At 41.5% G+C, this 23,270-nt stretch overlaps 1 protein-coding gene across 4 annotated transcripts in view; it reads left to right on the top strand.

The window, feature by feature from the left end:
• Positions 1-23,270, top strand: part of daam2 (dishevelled associated activator of morphogenesis 2) — a 240,386-nt gene that overhangs the window by 128,449 nt on the left and 88,667 nt on the right. For 3 of the 4 annotated variants that reach the window (XM_029766848.1, XM_029766845.1, XM_029766846.1), the window contains exon 3: positions 10,970-11,059. In XM_029766848.1, coding sequence (XP_029622708.1) covers positions 10,970-11,059 — 90 coding nt within the window. Of the gene's footprint in view, positions 1-2,685; positions 2,858-10,969; positions 11,060-23,270 lie in introns of those variants that run through there. The other variant, XM_029766849.1, reaches the window with a different exon arrangement.

Below are 23,270 nucleotides of genomic sequence, written 5' to 3'. Positions count from 1 at the left end.
TCTCTCACTCGCTCTCTCTCGCTTTCTCTCACTGTCGCAGTCTCTCTCGCTCACTCTCTCTCACTCTATCACACTATTACCTATGTAGTACACTACTTTTGACCAGGGTCCATAGGGCTCTCATCAAAAGTTGTGCATTTTGTAGGGGATAGCATGCCATTTGGGATGCAGCCAAGGCCTGGCGAGGTCATAAACAGGAGGCGGAGGCTGAGTGGAGGAACAGGAAAGGAGCTCGCCGGGCCTCTTTCCCATCTGGTAATAATCCAGGAGTCTTTTCCCACTGATTCCCGAATTCGCCAGATCATCTCGAAAGCTTCAGTGGTTTGGACACCGTGGCTCTGACCCGCGAGTAGGCAATCAGCCCAGAGCATCGGAGTTTGTGTTTTTCCTCTCCCTATCCCAATTTCATTCTGCAGTTTATAAGTCTGCAGAGAATGCATTTCAGAATGGGTTTCTGGTGCAGGGATGAACTGTATGTGGACTGAAAGCTATATATGCATCCCAAATGGCACCCTATGCCTCATATAGTGCACTACTTAAACTAGTAAGCAGTCTGGCACAGCATTAACACTCCTGACTCCGGACTAAACATACCCTCCATGGCCATGGGGGTTTGAGTCTCGACTTCACCGACTGTCTGTGCCCTTCCTACCTGTTTCTCCTCCTCCTTTGTCTGTCCCCATGTCTCACTTCCTACTATCTAAAACTTCACTAAAATATACAAGGAAGTTTGCACCTCTGTTCTCCCCCAAAAATGAAATTATAATAATGCCATTGTAATACCTAATCAGCTCTTAAAGAGTTAGTTCACCCAAATTACAAATGTACATATTGGTTTCCGTACCCTACAAGCAGTCATTGACAGCCACACCTTGGTTTTGACAGAATATGACAGCAAGCCACACCTTGTTTTTGTTTACCTGGCCACTGTTTCAAATGCTAAATTGTTTGCATTTGTGGCACAAATCAAATGTAAGTCAATGGTACCTATATTAGTATTTTTGCACTTGTCCATATTATCTATAAGTCATTTCTTTGAGTTAGACAAAACATTTTAGATACTAAACAAAGGATGATTTGGACATGAATTGCACAAAAATGCCAGCCAGACTAACTGAATTACCTATATAAATAAAGGTGAGATAAAACAAAAAGTTATATTCCTTCCTATGTCTACTGCATCTCTGCAGTTGGCTCTCCCATTGAAATGCCTGGCTTAGAGCTGAATAGCTGAAGACAGCCCCTCTGATACCCCTGGCAGTCCGATGTTTGTTTTCTTGTATATAAAATAATCTTGTAATTCAGATTCTGTAATTGTACGTTTTTATTTCTTTTTTACTATTGTTTATTAAATTTGACGTAATTTTCTCCCAATGTCGTGATATCCAATTGGTAGTTACGACATTGTCTCATTTCAACAACTACCCAACGGGCTCGGGAGAGGCGAAGATCGTGACATGTTCCCTTTCGAGCCGCGCTGCTTCTTAACACACTGGTCACTTAACATGGATGTCAGACAAACCAATGTGTTGTAATTGTACATTTGAACCCTGATGCTATGCTTAACAATAAAACATGAATACCCTGGCTTTGATTGTCCAGGCCCAGACCCCAACCTTGGACAGGGCCTGGTTGGGGGGCTGGTTGTATGGTTGACATCATGGCAACCTAGTCATTATGGCCCAGATTAGTGGAGAGTGGAGCACAAAGCCTGGTGCTTTAACATCTCCTCCTCTCTCTCTCTCTCTCTCTCTCTCTCTCGCTCTCGCTTGCTTGCTTGCTTTCTATCCCTCTCTCTCTCTCTCTCTCTCTCTCGCTTGCTTTCTATCCCTCTCTCTCTCTCTCTCTCTCTCTCTCGCTTGCTTTCTATCCCTCTCTGTCTCTCTTCCCCCAGTCTCTCTTTCTCTCCTGTGCTGTCTCACCCTCTTTCTTTTCTCTCTACTGCTAGAGGGCTCTTTCCAAGACTTTATTTACTTTCTTCCATGGCTGAGATTCATTTCCTGAGCTCATATGCATTTCAAAAGTCTCCGGGAGGGAAGCACCTTGTTCCAGGGTGAACAAATAGTCACCGCAGTGAATACTAAACCCATCAGAGGTGTCGCGGCTGTTTGCTGCCTTTGGATTCGTTGGCAATTGACTGTCGGTCCGATGATTGACATACTTGACTCACTGTTGAATTTACTGTCTGACTGGCAATAAACGCAGAATGTATCTAATAACACAATCGCATTTTCATTAGTTTATGACCCTGTAGGCTATATGTAAAAACAAAAAACACAAACATTAAAGTGTTCAATAAATGTTATTCGTGGAGTACCTTTGTTACAACTATGAAACCGAAAGCATATGTGTTGGAATGCGGTAAGAGCTTATTTTTATAACGACAAAAAAATGTATACCCAATTCCGTACAAATGTGCGCAACCGCAACATTTAAACCGCAACATTTAAACGAGGCTGCAAAGAAAACTAATGGGACTGTAGCGACTGTGTTGACTTCAAAATCTGGGGTGTGAACTACGTTTCTATTCAAGCATTGATCGACATGGTAATGGCTCTATAGTATTGGAGAAAAGTTGAAAAAACGGACCCTCCGTTACATCGTGACGTGTCATGCTGTAACGTACAGCACGCGTAAAGCAACTTTTTCTGTCTTACAATCTCTCTCCACCAGGTGTAGCACTTCTCTTATTTAAAAACAAGACATGGACAGTGACGGGGGTAAGGGGGGATACCTAGTCATTTTTTGCGTCGTCCCTGCAAGCGATCATGACTCTCAAAGACAATGTTTACTTCTGAAGATCACTTTAGCACCGCCCTAAAAACCCGATTAAAATTCGACACAAACCTTCAAATAGGTATGTAATGACACATTATATAAACTCTTTGTAGTGTTTTATTTACATTTTAGAGGCGATAAGGTGATTAGTTGGACAGATCGAGTGGGAAAAAAAGCAGTTTTCCCACACGACATCTGTCCTTCTCACTACCACGCATTAGTTTTGCTTCCCCACCCGCCATTTTTAAAAAGACCCGACGTAGCTCATTGCCTTCTTGAATTATGCAGAAATGGGCAGCGTGGAGCTGATGTCATTGATTTTGTTAGACAGGGGAGAAATTGTGCTTAACAATGGTATTGACATTACAGTTGATCTGGAAGTATTACGTTTTTGGGGCGCTAAAATAAGGTCAATTGTACGGACCAAGGCGATGTACAAAAGTGAGTGAGTTTACGTTTGTAGCCTAAACATCATTATAAGCGCCAAGTGTGCTGGTTAAATAGTGAAATTCGGCACAAAAGTAATGATTGCATTATCATGAATATGTGTTGATATGACAGCAGTCAAAAATAGTAAATTATTGTAAGTTTGTGCTTACGTGGTGTGCGTCTTCATGCAATGGCATCAGTTGGAGAATGTCCATGTCACATAAACAACAAAAGCTGGTGAGTGTGTTGAAGATGTATTTTTGCAAGGGATGTATGTAGGGTCTGCTCTCTCAGTGATGACAATTTGTGTTGATAATCAGCCCGTAGCATTGTCAAGGCCTTGTTCTATCCGATGTCTCACTGTTTAATTTGGTGGTGGCGCAGGCAGCCGCTCAGTGCGCACTGTTCTGGCATTTTTGCGCTTAAACTTTGGTGGTGTAGGTTCAGGCTGAGGCTCAGAATCAGAATAATAATTGTCAGATTTGTCATGATTCATTTCTTCCCAACCATCGGAGTCGTTTTGGTTCAGATTTAGTAAATTATGCACACTTTGTACTCCAAGTAGGCAGAGTAGACTGATGAGACTTCATTCACAATTTGTGATTTACATAATTATGCATCGTTCTCTTCCCTTCACTATTCAACTCAATACGTTTTGTAGTGATTCAAATGTTGATGATGTAAATAATATTTGTTGGTCTGTGGTGTGTAATGAGGAGCAACCAGACACTGCACTTGACGCATTTATGAAACTACAGTACTTATTCCAGTTACTAATAAGCACGCACCCATTAAGTAATTACTGGAAAAACTGTTAAATCCCATTGGATTGACGAGGAATTAAAAAATTGTATGGTTGAGATGGATGAGGCAGAAGGTATGGCAATTAAGTCTGGCAGCCCAACTGATTGGCAAACATACTGCAAATTAAGACGTGGCTAAACTAAAGAAAAATAAACTACACTATGAAACAAAGATAAATTATATAAAGAATGATAGTAAAAAGCTTTGGGGCACCTTAAATGACATTTTGGGAAAAAAAGCCAACTCGGCTCCTTCATGTATTGAATCAGATGGCTCATTAATAATCACAAAGCCCACTGATATTGCAAACTACTACTACTTGGCAAGATAAGCAAACTTAGGGATGACATGCCAGCAACAAACGCTGACACGACACATCCAAGTATTACGGACCAAATTATGAAAGACAAGAATTGTACTTTTGAATTACGTAAAGTCAGTGTGGAAGAGGTGAAACAATTATTGTTGTCTATCAACAATGACAAACCACCAGGGTCTGACAATCTAGATGGAAAATTACTGAGGATAATAGCAGACGTATTTGCCACATCTTCAATTTAAGCCTACTTGAGAGCATGTGCCCTCAGGCCTGGAGGGAAGATAAAGTCATTCCGCTACCCAAGAATAGCCCCCTTTACTGGCTCAAATAGCCGACCATTCAGCCTGTTACCAACCCTTAGTAAACTTTTGCAAAGAATTGTGTTTGACCAGATACAATGCTATTTTACAGTAAACAAATTGACAACAGAATTTCAGCATGCTTGTAGGGAAGGACACTCAACAAGCACAGCACTTACACAAATGACTGATGATTGGCTGAGATAAATTGATGATAACATGATTGTGGGGGCTGTCTTGTTAGACTTCAGTGCAGCTTTTGACATTATTGATCATAGTCTACTGCTGGAAAAATGTATGTGTTATGTCTTTACACCTGCTATAATGTGGATAAAGTGTTACTTGTCTAACAGAATACAGAGGGTGTTCTTTAATGGAAGCCTATCAAATATTATCCAGGTAGAATCAGGAATTCCCCAGGGTAGCTGTTTAGTCCCCTTGCTTTTTTCAATTTTTACTAACGACATGCCACTGACTTTGAGTAAAGCCAGTGTTTCTATGTATGCAGATGACTCAACACTATACACGTTGTAAGGGTCCTGTGTGTAGCTGGTGTAGAGTCAGGCGCAGGACAGTAGATATGAGTAATCAATGTACTTTTACTCAATTAGACAAATATACAAAGTAACATACCGAGCCCACAAAGACAGACCGAATTACAACAAACCATCACTCACAAACACAAAATAGTGAACAGAGGGTTAAATAATAAACAAGTAATTGGTTGAGTGAAGCCAGCTGTGTAAGACAAAGACAGAACAAATGGAAAATGAAAAGTGGATCGGCGGTGGCAAGAAAGCCGGTGATGTCGACCGCCGAACGCCGACCAAACAAGGAGAGGGACCGACTTCGGTGGAAGTCGTGACAGTACCCCCCCCCCGACGCGCGGCTCCAGCAGCACGCCGACACCGACCTCGGGGACGACCCGGAGGACGAGGCGCAGGGCGATCCGGATGGAGACGGTGGAAATCCCGCAGCAACGAAGGGTCCAGGACGTCCTCCACCGGCACCCAGCATCTCTCCTCCGGACCGTACCCCTCCCACTCCATGAGGTACTGAAGGCCCCTCGCCCGACGCCGCGAGTCCAGGATGGCTCGAGGGGGCGGAGAAACCTCCCGCACCTCAGCTTCCTGGAGTGGACCAGCCACCACCGGCCTGAGCAGAGACACATGGAATGAGGGATTAATACGATAATCTGGGGGAAGCTGTAACCTGTAGCATACCTCGTTCAGTCTCCTCAGGACTTTAAATGGCCCCACAAACCGCAGACCCAGCTTCCGGCAGGGCAGGCGGAGGGGCAGGTTTTGGGTCGAGAGCCAGACCCGGTCCCCCGGTGCGAACACCGGGGCCTCGCTGCGGTGGCGGTCGGCGGTCGGCACTCGCTTTTTGCCGCCTCACGGCCCGTTGTAGGTACACATGGGTGGCGTCCCAGGTCTCCTCCGAACGCTTAAACCATTCGTCCACCGCAGGAGCTTCGATCTGGCTCTGATGCCAAGGTGCCAGGACCGGCTGATACCCCAGTACGCACTGGAAAGGAGAGAGGTTAGTGGAGGAGTGGCGGAGTGAGTTTTTCTGTAAGGGTCCTGTGTGTAGCTGGTGTAGAGAGTCAGGCGCAGGACAGCAGATATGAGTAATCAACGTTCTTTTACTCAAAAAGACAAATATACAAAGTAACATACCGAGCCCACAAAGACGGACCGAATTACAACAAACAATCACTCACAAACACAACATGGATAACAGAGGGTTAAATAATAAACAAGTAATTGGTTGAGTGAAGCCAGGTGTGTAAGACAAAGACAGAACAAATGGAAAATGAAAAGTGGATCGGCGGTGGCTAGAAAGCCGGTGACGTCGACCGCCGAACGCCGCCCGAACAAGGAGAGGGACCGACTTCGGCGGAAGTCGTGACACACGTCAGCTACTACAGCGACTGAAATGACTGCAACACTCAACAGAGCTGCAGTTAGTTTCAGAGTGGGTGGCAAGGAATAAGTTAGCCCTAAATTTTTCTAAAACTAAAAGCATTGTATTTGGAACAAAACCCTCACTAAACCCTAAACCTCAACTAAATCTTGTAATAAATAATGTGGAAATTGAGCAAGTTGAGATGACTAAACTGCTTGGAGTAACACTAGATTGTAAACTGTCATGGTCAAAACATATTGATGCAGTTGTAGCTAAGATGGGGAGAAGTCTGTCTATAATAAAGTGATGCTCTGCCTTCTTAACTTCACTATCAACAATTCAGGTCCTACAGGCCCTAGTTTTGTCGCACCTTGACTACTGTTCAGTCGTGTGGTCAGGTGCCACAAAAAAACAGGAAAATTGCAATTGGCTCAGAACAGGGCAGCACGGCTGGCCCTTGGATGTACACAGAGAGCTAATATTAATAATATGCATGTCAATCTCTCCTGGCTGAAAGTGGAGGAGAGATTGACTTCATCACTACTTCTATTTATGAGAGGTGAATGCACCAAACATGTTGAATGCACCAAGCTGTCTGTCTAAACTACTGGCACACAGCTCGGACACCCATGCATACCCACAAGACATGCCACAAGAGGTCTCTTCACAGTCCCCAAGTCCAGAACAGACTATGGGAGGTGCACAGTACTACATAGAGCCATGACTACATGGAACTCTATTCCACATCAAGTAACTGACACAAGCAGTAAAATTAGATTTAGAAAACAGATAAACACCTTATGGAACAGCGGGGACTGTGAAGCAACAAACATTGGCACAGACACATGCTCACACACACACACACACACACACACACACACACACACACACACACACAATAACATACACATACAATAACATACACATACAATAACATACACAGTATACATACACATGGATTTAGTAATGTAGATATGTGGTAGTGGTGGAGTAGGGGCCTGAGGGCACGCAGTGTGTTGTGAATGTATTGTAATGTTTTAAAATTGTACAAAGTGCCTTCATTTTGCTGGGCCCCAGGAAGAGTAGCTGCTGCTTTGGCAGCAGCTAATGGGGATCCATAATAAATACAAAATACAAATACAAACTCACTCATTCTTCCCCCTTTCTCCACTTTCAACACTTTACTTTATTTATTTAATCTGTTATTATCCTCTTACATCTAGGCGTTCCGCTAGCGGAACCCTGTTCCGCCAGCGGAACCCCTAGCCAACAGCCAATGGGATCACATGGCGCGAAATACAAAAACAACTTAAATACCACAATTCAATTTTCTCAAACATACAACTATTTTACACCATTTGAAAGATAAACCTCTCCTGAATCCAACCACGTTGTCCGATTTCAAAAAGGCTTTACAGCGAAACAAAACATTAGATTATGTTAGGATACCACCACAGCAAAAAAACAACAACACAGCCATTTTCCTAGCAAGGACAGCCATTTTCAAAGCAAGGGTGGACAGCCATTTTCCAAGCAAGGGTAGCCATCCAAAAGCACAAAACCAGCTAAAATTATGCACTAACCTTTGACGATCTTCATCAGATGACACTCCTAGGACATTATGTTAGACAATACATGCATTTTTTGTTCCATCAAGTTCATATTTATATCCAAAAAAAACATTTTACATTGGTGCGTGACGTTCAGAAAATGTATTCACCTCAAAATTTCCTGTGAATGTGCACCATAATTTACAGAAATACTCATCATAAACGTTGACAAAATATATAACAATTAATTAAAGAAGTATAGATGAACTATTCCTTTATGCAACCGCGTTGTCAGATTTCAAAATAACTTTACGGAGAAAGCACATTGTTCAATATTCTGACTACTGAGCCCCAAGCTATTCAGTTAGTCGTCCAGCCACGGCATCCACAAAACGCTGAAATATGTTAAAAATATTATCTTACCTTTGCTGATCTTCGGCTGAATGCACTCGGAAGGTGTCCCACTTCCACAAAAAAATTTCATTTGTTCGATAAAGTCCATAGTTTATGTCGAAATAAATCCGTTTTGATGGCGGGTCCAGATCACCATTACAAAATGTATCTATCCACCGTCGACGAAAAGTTATAAAGTTCTCTCAGCGTTTGTAAACAATCAATCTTTAGGGTGTTTTTAACGTAGAATTTCTATAATATTCCAACCGGACAATAGCAGATTCATTACAGATGAAAAATTAAAATGGCTAGCTCTGCGTGAGCGTGCGCGCACGAGGTAAGTCAAGACCCCAGCCCGACCACTTACTGTTCCGGGTATTATTCAATCAAATTGCATTGTAGAAGCCTCAAACAAGGTTCTAATGACTGTTGACATCTAGTGGAAGCCTTAGGAAGTGCAATATGACATCACAGACACTGTAGTTTAGACAGAACATCATTTGAAATGACTACAACCATGTGAGGTCAAACTTCCTGGTTAGATTTTTCTCAGGTTTTTGCCTGCCATATGAGTTCTGTTATACTCACAGACATCATTCAAACAGTTTTAGAAATGTCAGAGTGTTTTCTATCCAAATCTACTAATGATATGCATATCCTACCTTCTGAGTCTGAGTAGGAGGCAGTTTAACCTCTATGGGCTAGGTGGGACGCTTGCGTCCCACCTACTCAACAGCCAGTGGAATCCCATGGCGCGTTATTCAAATACCTTAGAAATGCTATTACTTCAATTTCTCAAACATATGACTATTTTACAGCATTTTAAAGACAAGACTCTCGTTAATCTAACCACACTGTCCGATTTCAAAAAGGCTTTACAACAAAAGCAAAACATTAGATTATGTTAGCAGAGTACCCAGCCAGAAATAATCAGACACCCATTTTTCAAGCTAGCATATAATGTCACATAAACCCAAACCACAGCTAAATGCAGCACTAACCTTTGATGATCTTCATCAGATGACAATCTTAGGACATTATGTTATACAATACATGCATGTTTTGTTCAATCAAGTTCATATTTATATCAAAAACCAGCTTTTTACATTAGCATGTGACGTTCAGAACTAGCATACCCCCCGCAATCTTCCGGTGAATTTACTAAATTAATCACAATAAACGTTCACAAAAAACATAACAATTATTTTAAGAATTATAGATACAGAACTCCTCTATGCACTCGCTATGTCCGATTTTAAAATAGCTTTTCGGTGAAAGCACATTTAGCAAAATTCTAAGTAGATAGCCCGGCATCACAGGGCTAGCTATTTACACACCCACCAAGTTTAGCCCTCACCAAAGTCAGATTTACTATAAGAAAATTTTTATTACCTTTGCTGTTCTTCGTCAGAATGCACTCCCAGGACTTCTACTTCAATAACAAATGTTGGTTTGGTCCCAAATAATCCATAGTTATATCCAAATAGCGGCGTTTTGTTTGTGCGTTCAAGACACTATCCGAAAGGGTAAATAAGGGTTACGCGCCCGACGTGTTTCGTGACAAAAAAATTCTAAATATTCCATTACCGTACTTCGAAGCATGTCAACCGCTGTTTAAAATCAATTTTTATGCAATTTTTCTCGTAAAAAAGCAATAATATTCCGACCGGGAATCTGTGTTTTAGTTCAAAGAGAGAGAAAGTAAAAACATGAGGTCGCCCCTCGTGCACGCGCCTCAGTCTGATGGTCCTCTGATAGACCACTTAACAAAGGCGCTAATGTTTTTCAGCCAGGGGCTGGAATTACATCATTCAGCTTTTTCCCGGGTTCTGAGAGCCTATGGGAGCCGTAGGAAGTGTCACGTTACAGCAAAGATCCTAAGTTTTCAATAAACAGAGCCAAGAAGCCCAAGGAATGGTCAGAGAGGGTACTTCCTATACAGAATCTTCTCAGGTTTTTGCCTGCCATATGAGTTCTGTTATACTCACAGACACCATTCAAACAGTTTTAGAAACTTTAGGGTGTTTTCTATCCAAAGCCAATAATTATATGCATATTCTAGTTTCTGGGCAGTAGTAATAACCATCTTAAATCGGGTACGTTTTTTATCCGGCCGTGTAAATACTGCCCCCTAGCCCTAACAGGTTAATTTGGGTCCGTTTTTCATCCGGCCGTGAAAATACTGCCCCCTATAGTGAAGAGGTTCTACTATATGTGTGAAATTATAGTTTAGGTTCAGTTTTGAGGCAATTATCAGGGTGATTAGAGTAATAAAACAATACAATTCATGAGCAGTCCAAATGACTGCTTTAGCAGTTCTAGTGTTAATGAGTTATATATTATGTCATCCTTGACATATCATTATGAAGCCTCAAAACAATAAATTAGATAATCCTATAACTGATTACTTAATTCCTTGATTGACTAATTGATGAATTTATTGTGACTGACTGACTAATTGATTCATTGCCTTTTTTCTGTTGTCACAGGATGAATTGGACCTGACAGACAAGAACAGGGAGGCAATGTTTGCTCTACCTGCCGAGAAGAAATGGCAGATCTACTGCAGCAAGAAGAAGGTGAGTTCTGACACACAGACACAGAACATCATTTAGAATCGACAATATTTATCCCATTGCCCTTAGTTGAATAGACACACACACACACACACACACACACACACACACACACTATATCCAACCTCATCTCTTGAACAGACTGTTCCCTCGTGCAGCTTCAGATTGTCAACATTCAGTATGAAAGGGGGAACATTTTGGTTAGACCTCCCTTTCACCCCTTTCTCTTGCCATAATGTCCTTCCTTTCTCGTTCCATAACAGCGCTGGTTTACTCTGTGGTTAGGTCTCCGTGAGGAAATGACATTCTTGATAGAAAAAAGTGAGCTTGGGCCCCTTCCTCAACAGCAAATTAAATAAATACATAGGGTGTGCTTTCCAAATGGCACACTATTCCCTATGTAGTACACTACTTTTGAACAGAACCTGGTCTCTGGCGCCATTTGGGACAGGGACATGAACTTCCCAAAGTCCTTTTGGGGAGAATCTTTTTGGCAAAGCACGTGTTTTTGACCATGTGTTTGCAGGGCCGGCTCTAGCCTTTTGGGGGCCCTAAGCAAAAAATTGCAGTTGTACAGCTAATTTATTACAATTCTACAAGTTCTGCTATGGGGTGGAGAGACATTTTTGCAGTTTTAAAGCAAATTTCCTGCAATTTGACACATTTTGTAATGACTAATGCCATGTTAATATGATATCTGAGTGAGAATGACTAACAAAATCAATGGGGGCCTGCCATCCCAAATAATTTCCCCCGGCCAAAAAATGTCCTCCTCTGCATCACAATGGGATTCCATGAACTATTAGCGTCCGTTGCTATATCAACGGTGTGTTGACCTAATGATTAGAATTTTGGAGAACATTACAGCCTAAATGACATTCTTTTCATCATCGCTATGCAAACAAGGCTGATTTCCACTACAATTTTGCTGTTTAAGTTTTGTTTAGCTAATAAAATGAAAACATTACTTCTAACTACGTTTGGGTACCTTGTTAACATTACAACATGAAATCCACGTCTTAAACGCTGATACGTTTCGGAAATGGCAAAGAAAATGTGTAATCTGTTTGACACATTAGTTGCTTACAACAAATTTCCACTCCATTCATATGCAAATCTGTTTTATTCATACACTGGCTTGTCTGGCTGTCATGTTTTTATTTTAACCTGCCCTTCCCTTATCTAAACTGAAATAATATAATTTCAGTAGACCTCTATTATGATACATTTTGTTCTATCTCACATAGCTAATTAGTACACCCTTGTGGTTGAATATATATGTATATATTGTAGGTCCTAGGATACAACAATGAATAATGTGGAACAAATAAATACCATCAAAGGATACCTTACAACTTACAATAATGAACACCTTGTGAAACAGCTGTGAAAACCAACCTGGCAATATTTAAGATTTTAATATGTAAACTTTGATTGGTTTTGGTACAGTTGTGTCATTCATTTATTTTCACCCCTCAAACAAATTGTACACTCACATGACAATCAGACTAAAATACTAAATTATTGTGTGTGGAATATAGAGGAGGTGTTGGCTGTGTGGGTGGGAGGTTCTGCCTGTCACTTGTTCTCAACAAAGTCCAGGGACTGCTGCTCTCTTTGTTCTGAGTGTTTGCAGTGCTAGTGTTTATTGTTAATCTGTGTATCTCACATATTATGTGCCCAGTATGATAGAGCAAAACAACTTTCTGAGCAGATAATGACAACATGACAATAACAGTAGCTGTAGATGATGTAATGAAAAGTTGGAGGATGGTTGGTAATGGAGGACCTCAGGTGATCCATGTCTGGATGTTGGGCAGAACTCCTAGATCCTGGAGAACAGGAGCAGAGTTAAAGGGAATAGGGTAGGAGACAGAGGCATAACAAGCAAACACACAGGTTACACTTTACTGTGAGAACATTTGGAGTAGTGCAGTGTTATAAATGGGAGATATGTACTTTTCAACACTTACCGATCATGTGCTATGGTGAAACAAATTTGATAGACTTGAACTCCGGCGCCACAGTCTTCGCCCTCTCAAACTTCTGGCAGGCTAGAAAGCGTACTGACCTTTAAGCAAAAAGTAACACATTGAAACATTGTGTGCTCTCTGATATGACATTCATTGACATCATAATAATTTCAAATATAATAGAATGTGATTGATAAACAAAAGGTTATTTCACTTGCCCAGCTGTCCACCTCCTTGACAATTCCACATCAGAAGAAGCATAGGTTAAGTTTGGAAATCATGCATTTCACTGCGAAATGGCCAGCATGTATCTCAGTCAGCATGGCCTCCTTCTCCTCCTTAGTAAAAATCACCCTCCTGTGTGGCTGGCCATCCTTCCAATGTATGATTGCCTAACAAGTTGGAAGATAAGAGTTGTTGAAATAGTCAAGTCTGAGTACATTTGCACTGCTGTCTTAATTTCTCTGTTTCTCTCTCTCCATCTCTCTCTGTCTGTCTTCCACTCTCTTTCCACCTCCCTCTCTGACTTTCATTATTTATTTTTCACTTTCTTCCTCCCCCCTCTCTGTGTCTGTCTAGCGAAGACACCTAGTTAAGGGCATTTGGAATTACCATAGTTGATTACTCTTATCCATTTGATTTATCAGGTTTAACTTATAGCTAGATACCTCAATATGACAGACATATACAGTTGAAGTCAGAAGTTTACATACACCTTAGCCAAATACATTTAAACTCAGTTTTTCACAATTCCTGACATTTAATCAGAGTAAAAATTCCCTGTCTTAGGTCAGTTAGGATCATCACTTTATTTTAAGAATGTGAAATGTCAAAATAATAGTGGAGAGAAGGATTTATTTCAGCTTTTATTTCTTTCATCACATTCCCAGTGGGTCAGAAGTTTACATGCACTCAATTAGTATTTGGTAGCATTTCTTTTTAATTGTTTAACTTGGGTCAAACATTTCGGGTAGCCTTCCACAAGCTTCCCACAATAAGTTGGGTGAATTCTGGCCCATTCCTCCTGACAGAGCTGGTGTAACTGAGTCAGGTTTGTAGGCTTCCTTGCTCGCACACGCTTTTTCAGTTCTGCCCACAAATTGTCTACAGGATTGAGGTCAGGGATTTGTGATGGCCACTCCAATACCTTTTGTTGTCCTTACGCCATTTTGCCACAACTTTGGAAGTATGCTTGGGATCATTGTCCATTTGGAAGACCGATTTGCGACCAAGCTTTAACTTCCTGACTGATGTCTTGAGATATTGCTTCAATATATCCACATAATTTTCCTTCCTCGTGATGCCATTGTTTTGTGAAGTGCACCAGCCCCTCCTGCAGCAAAGTACCCCCACAACATGATGCTACCACCCCCGTGCTTCACGGTTGGGATGGTGTTCTTTGGCTTGCAAGCCTCCCGCTTTTTCCTCCAAACATAACGATGGTCATTATGGCCAAACAGTTCTATTTTTGTCAGACCAGAGGACATTTCTCCAAAAGGTACGATCTTTGTCCCCATGTGCAGTTGCAAACCGTAGTCTGGCTTTTTTATGGCGGTTTTGGAGCAGTGGCTTCTTCCTTGGTGAGGGCCTTTCAGGTTATGTTGATATAAGACTCGTTTTACTGTGGATATATATACTTTTGTACCTGTTTCCTCCAGCATCTTCACAAGGTCCTTTGCTGTTGTTCTGGGATTGATTTGCACCTTCTGCACCAAAGTACGTTAATCTCCAGGAGACAGAACACGTCTCCTTCTTGAACGGTATGACGGCTGCGTCGTCCCATGGTGTTTATACTTGCGTACTATTATTTGTACAGATGAACGTGGTACCTTCAGGCGTTTGGAAATTGCTCCCAAGGATGAACCAGACTTATGGAGATCTACAAAAAAAATTGAGGTCTTGGCTGATTTATTTTGATTTTCCCATGACGTCAATCAAAGGGGCACTGAGTTTGAAGGTAGGCTTTGAAAAACCTCCCATTGACTCAAATTATGTCAATTAGCCTATCAGAAGCTTCTAAAGCCATGACATCATTTTCTAGAATTTTCCAAGCTGTTTAAAGGCACAGTCAACTTAGTGTATGTAAACTTCTGACCCACTGGAATTGTGATACAGTGAATTATACACCCTATCAACAACAGGTGAAATATCAAGAGCGCCAAATTTGAAAACAATTAAATGTCATAATTCAAATTTCTCAAACATACAACTATCTTACACCCTTTGAAAGATAAACATCTCCTTAATCTAACCACGTTGTCCGATTTCAAAAAGGCTTTACGGCGAAAGCATAAAGTTAGATTATGTTAGGCGAGTACATTGAAAATAGCTGTGTGTAATGTTTTGTCAATGCAAAGACACGCGTCACCAAAAGCAGAAAACCAGCAAAAATTATGCACTAACCTTTGACAATCTCCATCAGATGACACTCCTAGGACATTGTTAGACAATACATGCATTTTTAGTTCTATCAAGTTCATATTTATATCCAAAAACAGCATTTTTACTATGGCGTTGATGTTGAGGAAATCTTTTCCCTCCAATACCGCCAGTCAAATCAGCACAACAAATTAAATAATTACTATTCGAAAACATTGGTAAAATATTATATTGTCATTCAAAGAATTATAGATTTACATCTCTTGAACGCAACCGGATTGCCAGATTTAAAAATAACCTTACTGGGAAATCACACTTTGCAATAATCTGAGCACTGCACCCAGAAAAATACGCTTTGCGATACAGACTAACCGCCATGTTGGAGAGATCTAAAATCGAAAATACTATGTAAATAATCCATTACCTTTGATTCTCTTCATCAGATGTCACTTCCAGGAATCCCAGGTCCATAACGAATGTAGTTTTGTTCGAAAAAGCTCATAATTTATGTCCAAAAAGCTCCGTGTTGTTAGCACATGATCTAAGCCCGCCGGACTTCTCTTCATGAAAGAGGGGAGAAAAAATATTTACGTTCGTTCAAACATGTCAAACGTTGTATAGCATAAATCATTAGTGCCTTTTTCAACCAGAACATGAATAATATTCAAAGCGGACGATTGCATTCTCTTTTAAAACGTATTGGAACGAGAGTACCCAACATGAACTCGCGCGCCAGAGTCTTGTCGGCCACCACCGTTCCAAGGCTCTTGTTCGTTCAGTTCTCACAGTAGAAGACTCAAACCACTTTGTAAAGACTGGTGACATCTAGTGGAAGCCATAGGAAGTGCTCAACGATTAATAAGCCCCTGTGTGTTTCAATGGCATAGGCTTAAAGGTAATTCAACACATCAGGTATCCACTTCCTGTCAGAATTTGTCTCAGGGTTTTGACTGCCATATGAGTTCTGTTATACTTACAGACACCATTCAAACAGTTTTAGAAAATTCAGAGTGTTTTCTATCCAAACCTGAACAATAATATGCATATTCTAGCTTCTGAGTTGGTGTAGGAGGCAGTTAACCTCTCTGGCGCATGTGGGACGAATTCGTCCCACCTACGTAACAGCCACTTCAATCCAGTGGCGCGATTTTTGAATCGTTTGAAATACTATTACTTCAATTTCTCAAACATATGACTATTTTACAGCTATTTAAAGACAAGAATCTCTTTAATCTAACCACACTGTCCGATTTCAAAAAGGCTTTACAACGAAAGCAAAACATTAGATTATGTCAGGAGAGTGCCCAGCCAGAAATAATCAGACACCCATTTTTCAAGCTAGCATATCATGTCACATAAACCCAAACCACAGCTAAATGCAGCACTAACCTTTTATGATCTTCATCAGATGACACACCTAGGACATTATGTTATACAATACATGCATGTCTGTTCAATCAAGTTCATATTTATATCAAAAAACAGCTTTTTACATTAGCATGTGACGTTCAGAAAAAGCATACCCCCCGCAAACTTCCGGGGAATTTACTAACAGTTTGCTAAATTACTCACGATAAACGTTCACAAAAAGCATAACAATTATTTTAAGAATTATAGATACAGAACTCCTCTATGCACTCGATATGTCCGATTTTAAAATAGCTTTTCGGATGAAGCACATTTTGCAATATTCTAAGTACATAGCCCGGCATCACGGGCTAGCTATTTAGACACCCACCCAGTTCAGCCTTCACCAAAATCACATTTCCTATAAGAAAAATGTTCTTACCTTTCTTGTTCTTCGTCAGAATACACTGCCAGGACTTCTACTTCAATAACAAATGTAGGTTTGGTCCCAAATAATCCATCGTTATATCCAAACAGCGACGTTTTGTTCGTGAGTTCTAGACACTATCAGAATGCTACATCACGAGCATGGCGCATGGCGTGACAAAAAATGTCTAAATATTCCATTACCGTACTTCGAAGCATGTCAACCGCTGTTTAAAACCAATTTTTATGCCATTTATCTCGTAGAAAAGCGATAATATTCCGACCGGGAATCTGCAATGAGCCTAAACAGCCGAATGAAATTTCTCCACGGGGGCGAATCGTGCACGCGCCTCATTCAATGGTCCTCTGATCGGCCACTTACCAAAGGCGATAATCTGTTTCAGCCAGAGGCCGCCTCGTCATCCTTCAGGTTTTTCCCGGGTTCTGAGAGCCTATTGGAGCCCTAGGAATTGTCACGTTACAGCTAAGATCCTTACTTTTCAATAAACAGATGCAAGACGCACGACTCCTTGTCAGACAGGCCACTTCCTGCATGAAACCTTGTCAGGTTTTTGCCTGCCATAGGAGTTCTGTTATACTCACAGACACCATTCAAACAGTTTTAGAAACTTTAGGGTGTTTTCTATCCAAACCTGAACAATAATATGCATATTCTAGCTTCTGAGTTGGTGTAGGAGGCAGTTAAAAATGGGCACATATTTTTTCCAAAATTCTCAATACTGCCCCCTAGCCCAAACAGGTTAAAAATGGGCACATATTTTTTTCAAAATTCTCAATACTGCCCCCTATCCCCAACAGGTTTTAACAAGAAATTTGTGGACTGGTTGAAAAATGAGTTTTAATGACTCCAACCTGAGTGTATGTAAACTTCCGACTTCAACTGTAACTATATCAGTGGAAGCTACTGAGGGGTGGACGGCTCATAATACTGGCTGGAATGGAGTCAATTGAATGGTATCAACCAAATGGAAACCACATGCTTGACACAATTCCATTTATTCTATTCCAGACATTATTATGAGCAATCCTCCCATCAGCAGCCTCCTCTGAACTATATGTACAGCTAGCAACATGAAGATGACCAACTAGCTAGATGGAAAATGGTTGTTGAAAAATAGTTGTACATAGCTAAAGCCGTTCAGTTATCTAATAGAAGTTACTGTAGCTGGCTAGCTGACTAGGCAGGCTGAGGTAAATAAGTACAGTAGCTAGCAATGTAAATCTAAAAACAACTTAAATGATTTCTTCCTATTTAACAATATTTTCTTGTAAAAAGACAAATATATGGTAAAGAAAGCGTGTTCTCTTTCCAGTCTTTTTGGTCCTCTGAAGCAGCACGTAGTCAGCAGGTTGTCACCGTCAAAAACAGCATCCATGGAGAGCAATTCTGAGGTAATAATTTTGCGAGGACTGAGCGAGCGTTTATGCGGTGGAATACAACTAGAACTACCTGCGTAACTTATTTTTAAAGGTGACTTACCACCTGGATTCGGGTCTAATGTAGTAAAATTTGAAATGGTTATTTTTACATTGGATAAAAGTAGAGACTCAGAGCTACAAAATGTGACCCGATTCAGGAAACTAGGCGTATATCGCAAGTCACGACTTCACAGGAGAGCCGTTTGAACATAAAACATATTTTTTTTATCAAAATGCGTTTTTTGGCAGAAATGCCTTCTCGAACATGTGAACTTTCATGTGCCTTAATAACAAACTTGTATGCCATCGGTAAATACGAATACAATTGTTAAATTACGAGCCTTGTTGGTTAATCCACAGAAAAAGTAGCAACCTTTCCTCAAGCCATGATTGGCTGAGATAATGAGTGGGCTTTACATGCCGAGGTAGTAGTTCGGATTGGTCTGCCATATTGAAGGCTTCAGTGTATTTGAGCTCATCGGTCTGTGTTGGTAATCCTGTCGACCGCGTCTTTTTTTTAAATGTATTGTGTGGTGGAGTTGCATAAGTGTTGCTGTCCACTTTCTGGAGGATCAAGTTTTGAAATCAGTGGAATTAGAGTATGATAGCTAAAGAGATGGAGAAAACACTTGTCTCTGGATTACCTTCAAAGTAAGGGCAACCGTGGTATGGCATTCCTGACAGGGAGGGAGACACGTCCATCATGCTAGCTAGCTAACGTTAGCTGGCTTGCTCGTTAGCTAACGCTATGTGATGTGTGTAAAACACCCGTTGAATATGGCCAGTGTCAGTAAACATTTGCAAAAAAGCATAATGAAATTGTTGCCAACAGAGCTGGTTAGGCTGTTTTCATGTTATCCAGAGGTAAACAAATCATCGGCCAGAGCGTCAAGTGTGCACTCCGAGAGCGAAACGAGATGGGTGGGGCTTAAGCTTAAGAGGCTGTGGACGATGTTGAATGGGTGTAGACAAAGGAGTGCTCTTCAATACCAAAACATTCAAAGGTGATTTTCTCAAAAGTGAGTTTACAAGTTGATCAACTTTCAAAGCAGAAATACTTTCCTATTGTTCCTCAAATGCAGTGTATGATATACCATTTTGTAGCTCTCAGTCTCTACTTTTATCCAATGTACAAAACACCATTTCACATTTTGCTACATAAGACCGAATCCAGATGGTGAGTCACAAACAGTATATCATACACTTTGTGAGTCTCCCGTACTAAAACAGCCGGTCGCAGAGCCAGGAAAATATAGGCCAGGACCAAGGAACAAGTCACAACAAAAACAAGGTGTACACACCAAACACACCTCTCATTCATAGGCAGCCAGGGGTAATGGAGTATAGGGAAATGGGGAGAAGAACAGCACCAACGACTAGGACGATGTGCACGCAAACACACACACGCACACGCACACATACACATACATACACATACATACACACACTTAATCACACACGGAGACATACAGACATATGCAGTCACGCATGCATGCATGCACACACACACACACACACAAAGCAGCCATTGTTTGGTCGAGATGACAGTGATTTTAATGGGAAGTACCTCAGAGCCATAGCACGGATTAGGGAAACTTTCCTTCCCTCAGTCTCTAGAAACAGTTGGCCCTCTTGTTACTTGGGCAAAACCAGCAGCTGCTGTTGTCGTTGTTGTTTTGCCTGTATGATCAAATCAAAATCAAATCAAATCAAATTTATTTATATAGCCCTTCGTACATCAGCTGAAATCTCAAAGTGCTGTACAGAAACCCAGCCTAAAACCCCAAACAGCAAGCAATGCATGTGAAAGAAGCACGGTGGCTGGGAAAAACTCCCTAGGAAAAACTCCTGAGAAAGGCCAAAAACCTAGGAAGAAACCTAGAGAGGAACCAGGCTATGAGGGGTGGCCAGTCCTCTTCTGGCTGTGCCAGGTGGATATTATAACAGAACATGGTCAAGATGTTAAAATGTTCGTAAATGACCAGCATGGTCAAATAATAATAATCATAGTAATTGTCGAGGGTGCAACAAGCACGTCCGGTGAACAGGTCAGGGTTCCGTAGCCGCAGGCAGAACAGTTGAAACTGGAGCAGCAGCATGGCCAGGTGGACTGGGGACAGCAAGGAGTCATCATGCCAGGTAGTCCTAGGGCTCAGGTCCTCCGAGAGAAAGAAAGAAAGAAAGAAAGAGAGAATTAGAGAGAGCATATTTACATTCACACAGGACACTGGATAAGACAAGAGAATACTCCAGATGTAACAGACTGACCCTAGCCCCCCGACACATAAACTACTGCAGCATAAATACTGGAGGCTGAGACAGGAGGGATCAGAAGACACTGTGGCCCCATCCGATGATACCCCCGGACAGGGCCAATGATAGCCATGATAACATTGGGAATGCCAATAAGAGTTTTCAGAGTATCAAGTCCACTTTAGAAATGTATCTATAAAACTGCAGTGTAGTGTGTTTTAGGATCTTGAACTTAAAATATCTGTATATTTTGTAAGTATTTTTGGACTTTATTGAACCGATAGAGAGAGGATGACAGTGGGGAAAGAGAGAGAGAGGTTAGTAGCCCGGATTGTAAACTATGTCGACACCGTAGACACCGTAGACATGTGTGCCGGAGACTGCAGTGCAACTTTCTTTGAGGTCCAGAGTTGAGTTTGAGGGCTATATCAGCTGTATGAAGGCAAGAGTGTGCAAGGCGGTTTTGAATGTCAGTCTGTCACCTCATTTGTCTCTTGACCTGTGTGCACCTACCTTGTAAACTTTAATTCATAGGCTAGGTTGTAGCAACCTCATGATGGGTATAGGGAACATTTGAGTATCATGTAGTAGCCTAAACCTATCGCTGTTACATTGAACCGGGTGAATGGAATGTGAATGACAGACATCCAATATGATGTAATGGAAATAAATAAAATACTACAAATTATCATCCTCCGTCACCTTAAACGGCACTGACCGCAACTGACAGGATGTTGAACTTATTGGCAATCACTATATATTAAACCTGCTTTAGATAGGCAAAGGCTTCAATCAAATCAAATTTTATTCGTCACATACACGTGATTAGCAGATGTTAATGCGAGTGTAGTGAAATGCTTATGCTTCTAGCTCTGACAGTGCAGCAATATCTAAGTAATATCTTACACAACATATACCCAATACACACAAATCGAAGTAGGAATGAATTAAGACTATATACAGCGGGAGCGGAACGGACTAAGAAACAGTAGAATAGTATAGAATACAGTATATATATATGAGATGAGTAAAGCAAGATATGTAAACATTATTAAGTGACTAAGATACCGTAGAATAGTATAGAATACAGTATATACATATGAGATGAGTAATGCCAGATATGTAAACATTATTAAAGTGACTAGTGTTCCATTCCTTAAAGTGACCAGTGACTTCTAGTCTATGCCTATAGGCAGCAGCCTCTAATGGGCTAGTGATGGCTGTTTAACAGTCTGATGGCCTTGAGATAGAAGCTGTTTTTCAGTCTCTCCATCCCAGCTTTGATGCACCTGTACTGACCTCGCCTTCTGGGTGAATGTGGGCTGAACAGGCAGTGGCTCGGGTGGTTGATGTCCTTGATTATATTTTTGGCCTTCCTGTGACATCGGGTGCTGTAGTTGTCCTGGAGCACGGGTAGTTTGTCCCCGGTAATGCGTTGGGCAGCCCGCACTACCCTCTCGAGAGCCTTGCGGTTGCGCGCGGTGCAGTTGCTGTATCAGGCAGTGATACAGCCCGACAGGATGCTTTCAATTGTAGATCTGTAAACGTTTGTGCGGGTTTTAGGTGACAAGCCAAATTTCTTCAGCCTCCTGAGGTTGAAGAGGCTATGTTGTGCATTCTACACCACACTGTCTGTGTGAGTGGTCCATTTCAGTTTGTCAGTGATGTGTATGCCAAGGAACTTGAAGCTTTCCACCTTCTCCACTGCGGTCCTATCAATGTAGATGGGGGGTGCACCCTATGCTGTTTCCTGAAGTCCACGATCATCTCCTTTGTTTTGTTGACGTTGAGTGAGAGGTTGTTTTCCAGGCACCACGCTCCCAGAGCCCTCACCTCCTCCCTGTAGGCTGTCTCGTCATCGTTGGTAATCAAGCCTACTACTGTTGCGTCGTCTTCAAACTTGATGATTGAGTTGGAGGCGTGCTTGGCCACGCAGTCATGTGTGAACAGGGAGTACAAGAGGGGGCTGAGCACGCATCCTTGTGGGGCCCCAGTGTTGAGAATCAGCGGAGTGGAGGTGATATTTCCTACCTTCACCACCTGGGGACATCCAGGACCCAGTTGCACAGGGCGGGGTTCAGACCCAAGGCCTTAAACTTAATGATTAGCTTGGAGGGTATTATGGTGTTGAATGCTGAGCTATAGTTAATAAACAGCATTCTTACATAGGTATTCAACAGCCTGATCAATTCTATGCAAAGGAGATGTGTCACACTGCATGAGGCAAATAGTGGTCACACCAGATACTGACTGGTTTTCTGATCCACGCCCCTACCTTTTTTTTAAGGTATCTGTGACCAACAGATGCACATCTGTATTCCCAGTCATGTAACATCCCTAGATTAGGGCCTAATTTATTCATTTAAACTGACTGATTTCCTTATATGAACTGTAAC

The sequence above is a fragment of the Salmo trutta genome, chromosome 12 (assembly GCF_901001165.1).
Source record: "Salmo trutta chromosome 12, fSalTru1.1, whole genome shotgun sequence".
Classification (NCBI taxonomy): Eukaryota; Metazoa; Chordata; class Actinopteri; order Salmoniformes; family Salmonidae; genus Salmo; species Salmo trutta.
This window is presented reverse-complemented; position numbering and strand designations above follow the sequence as displayed.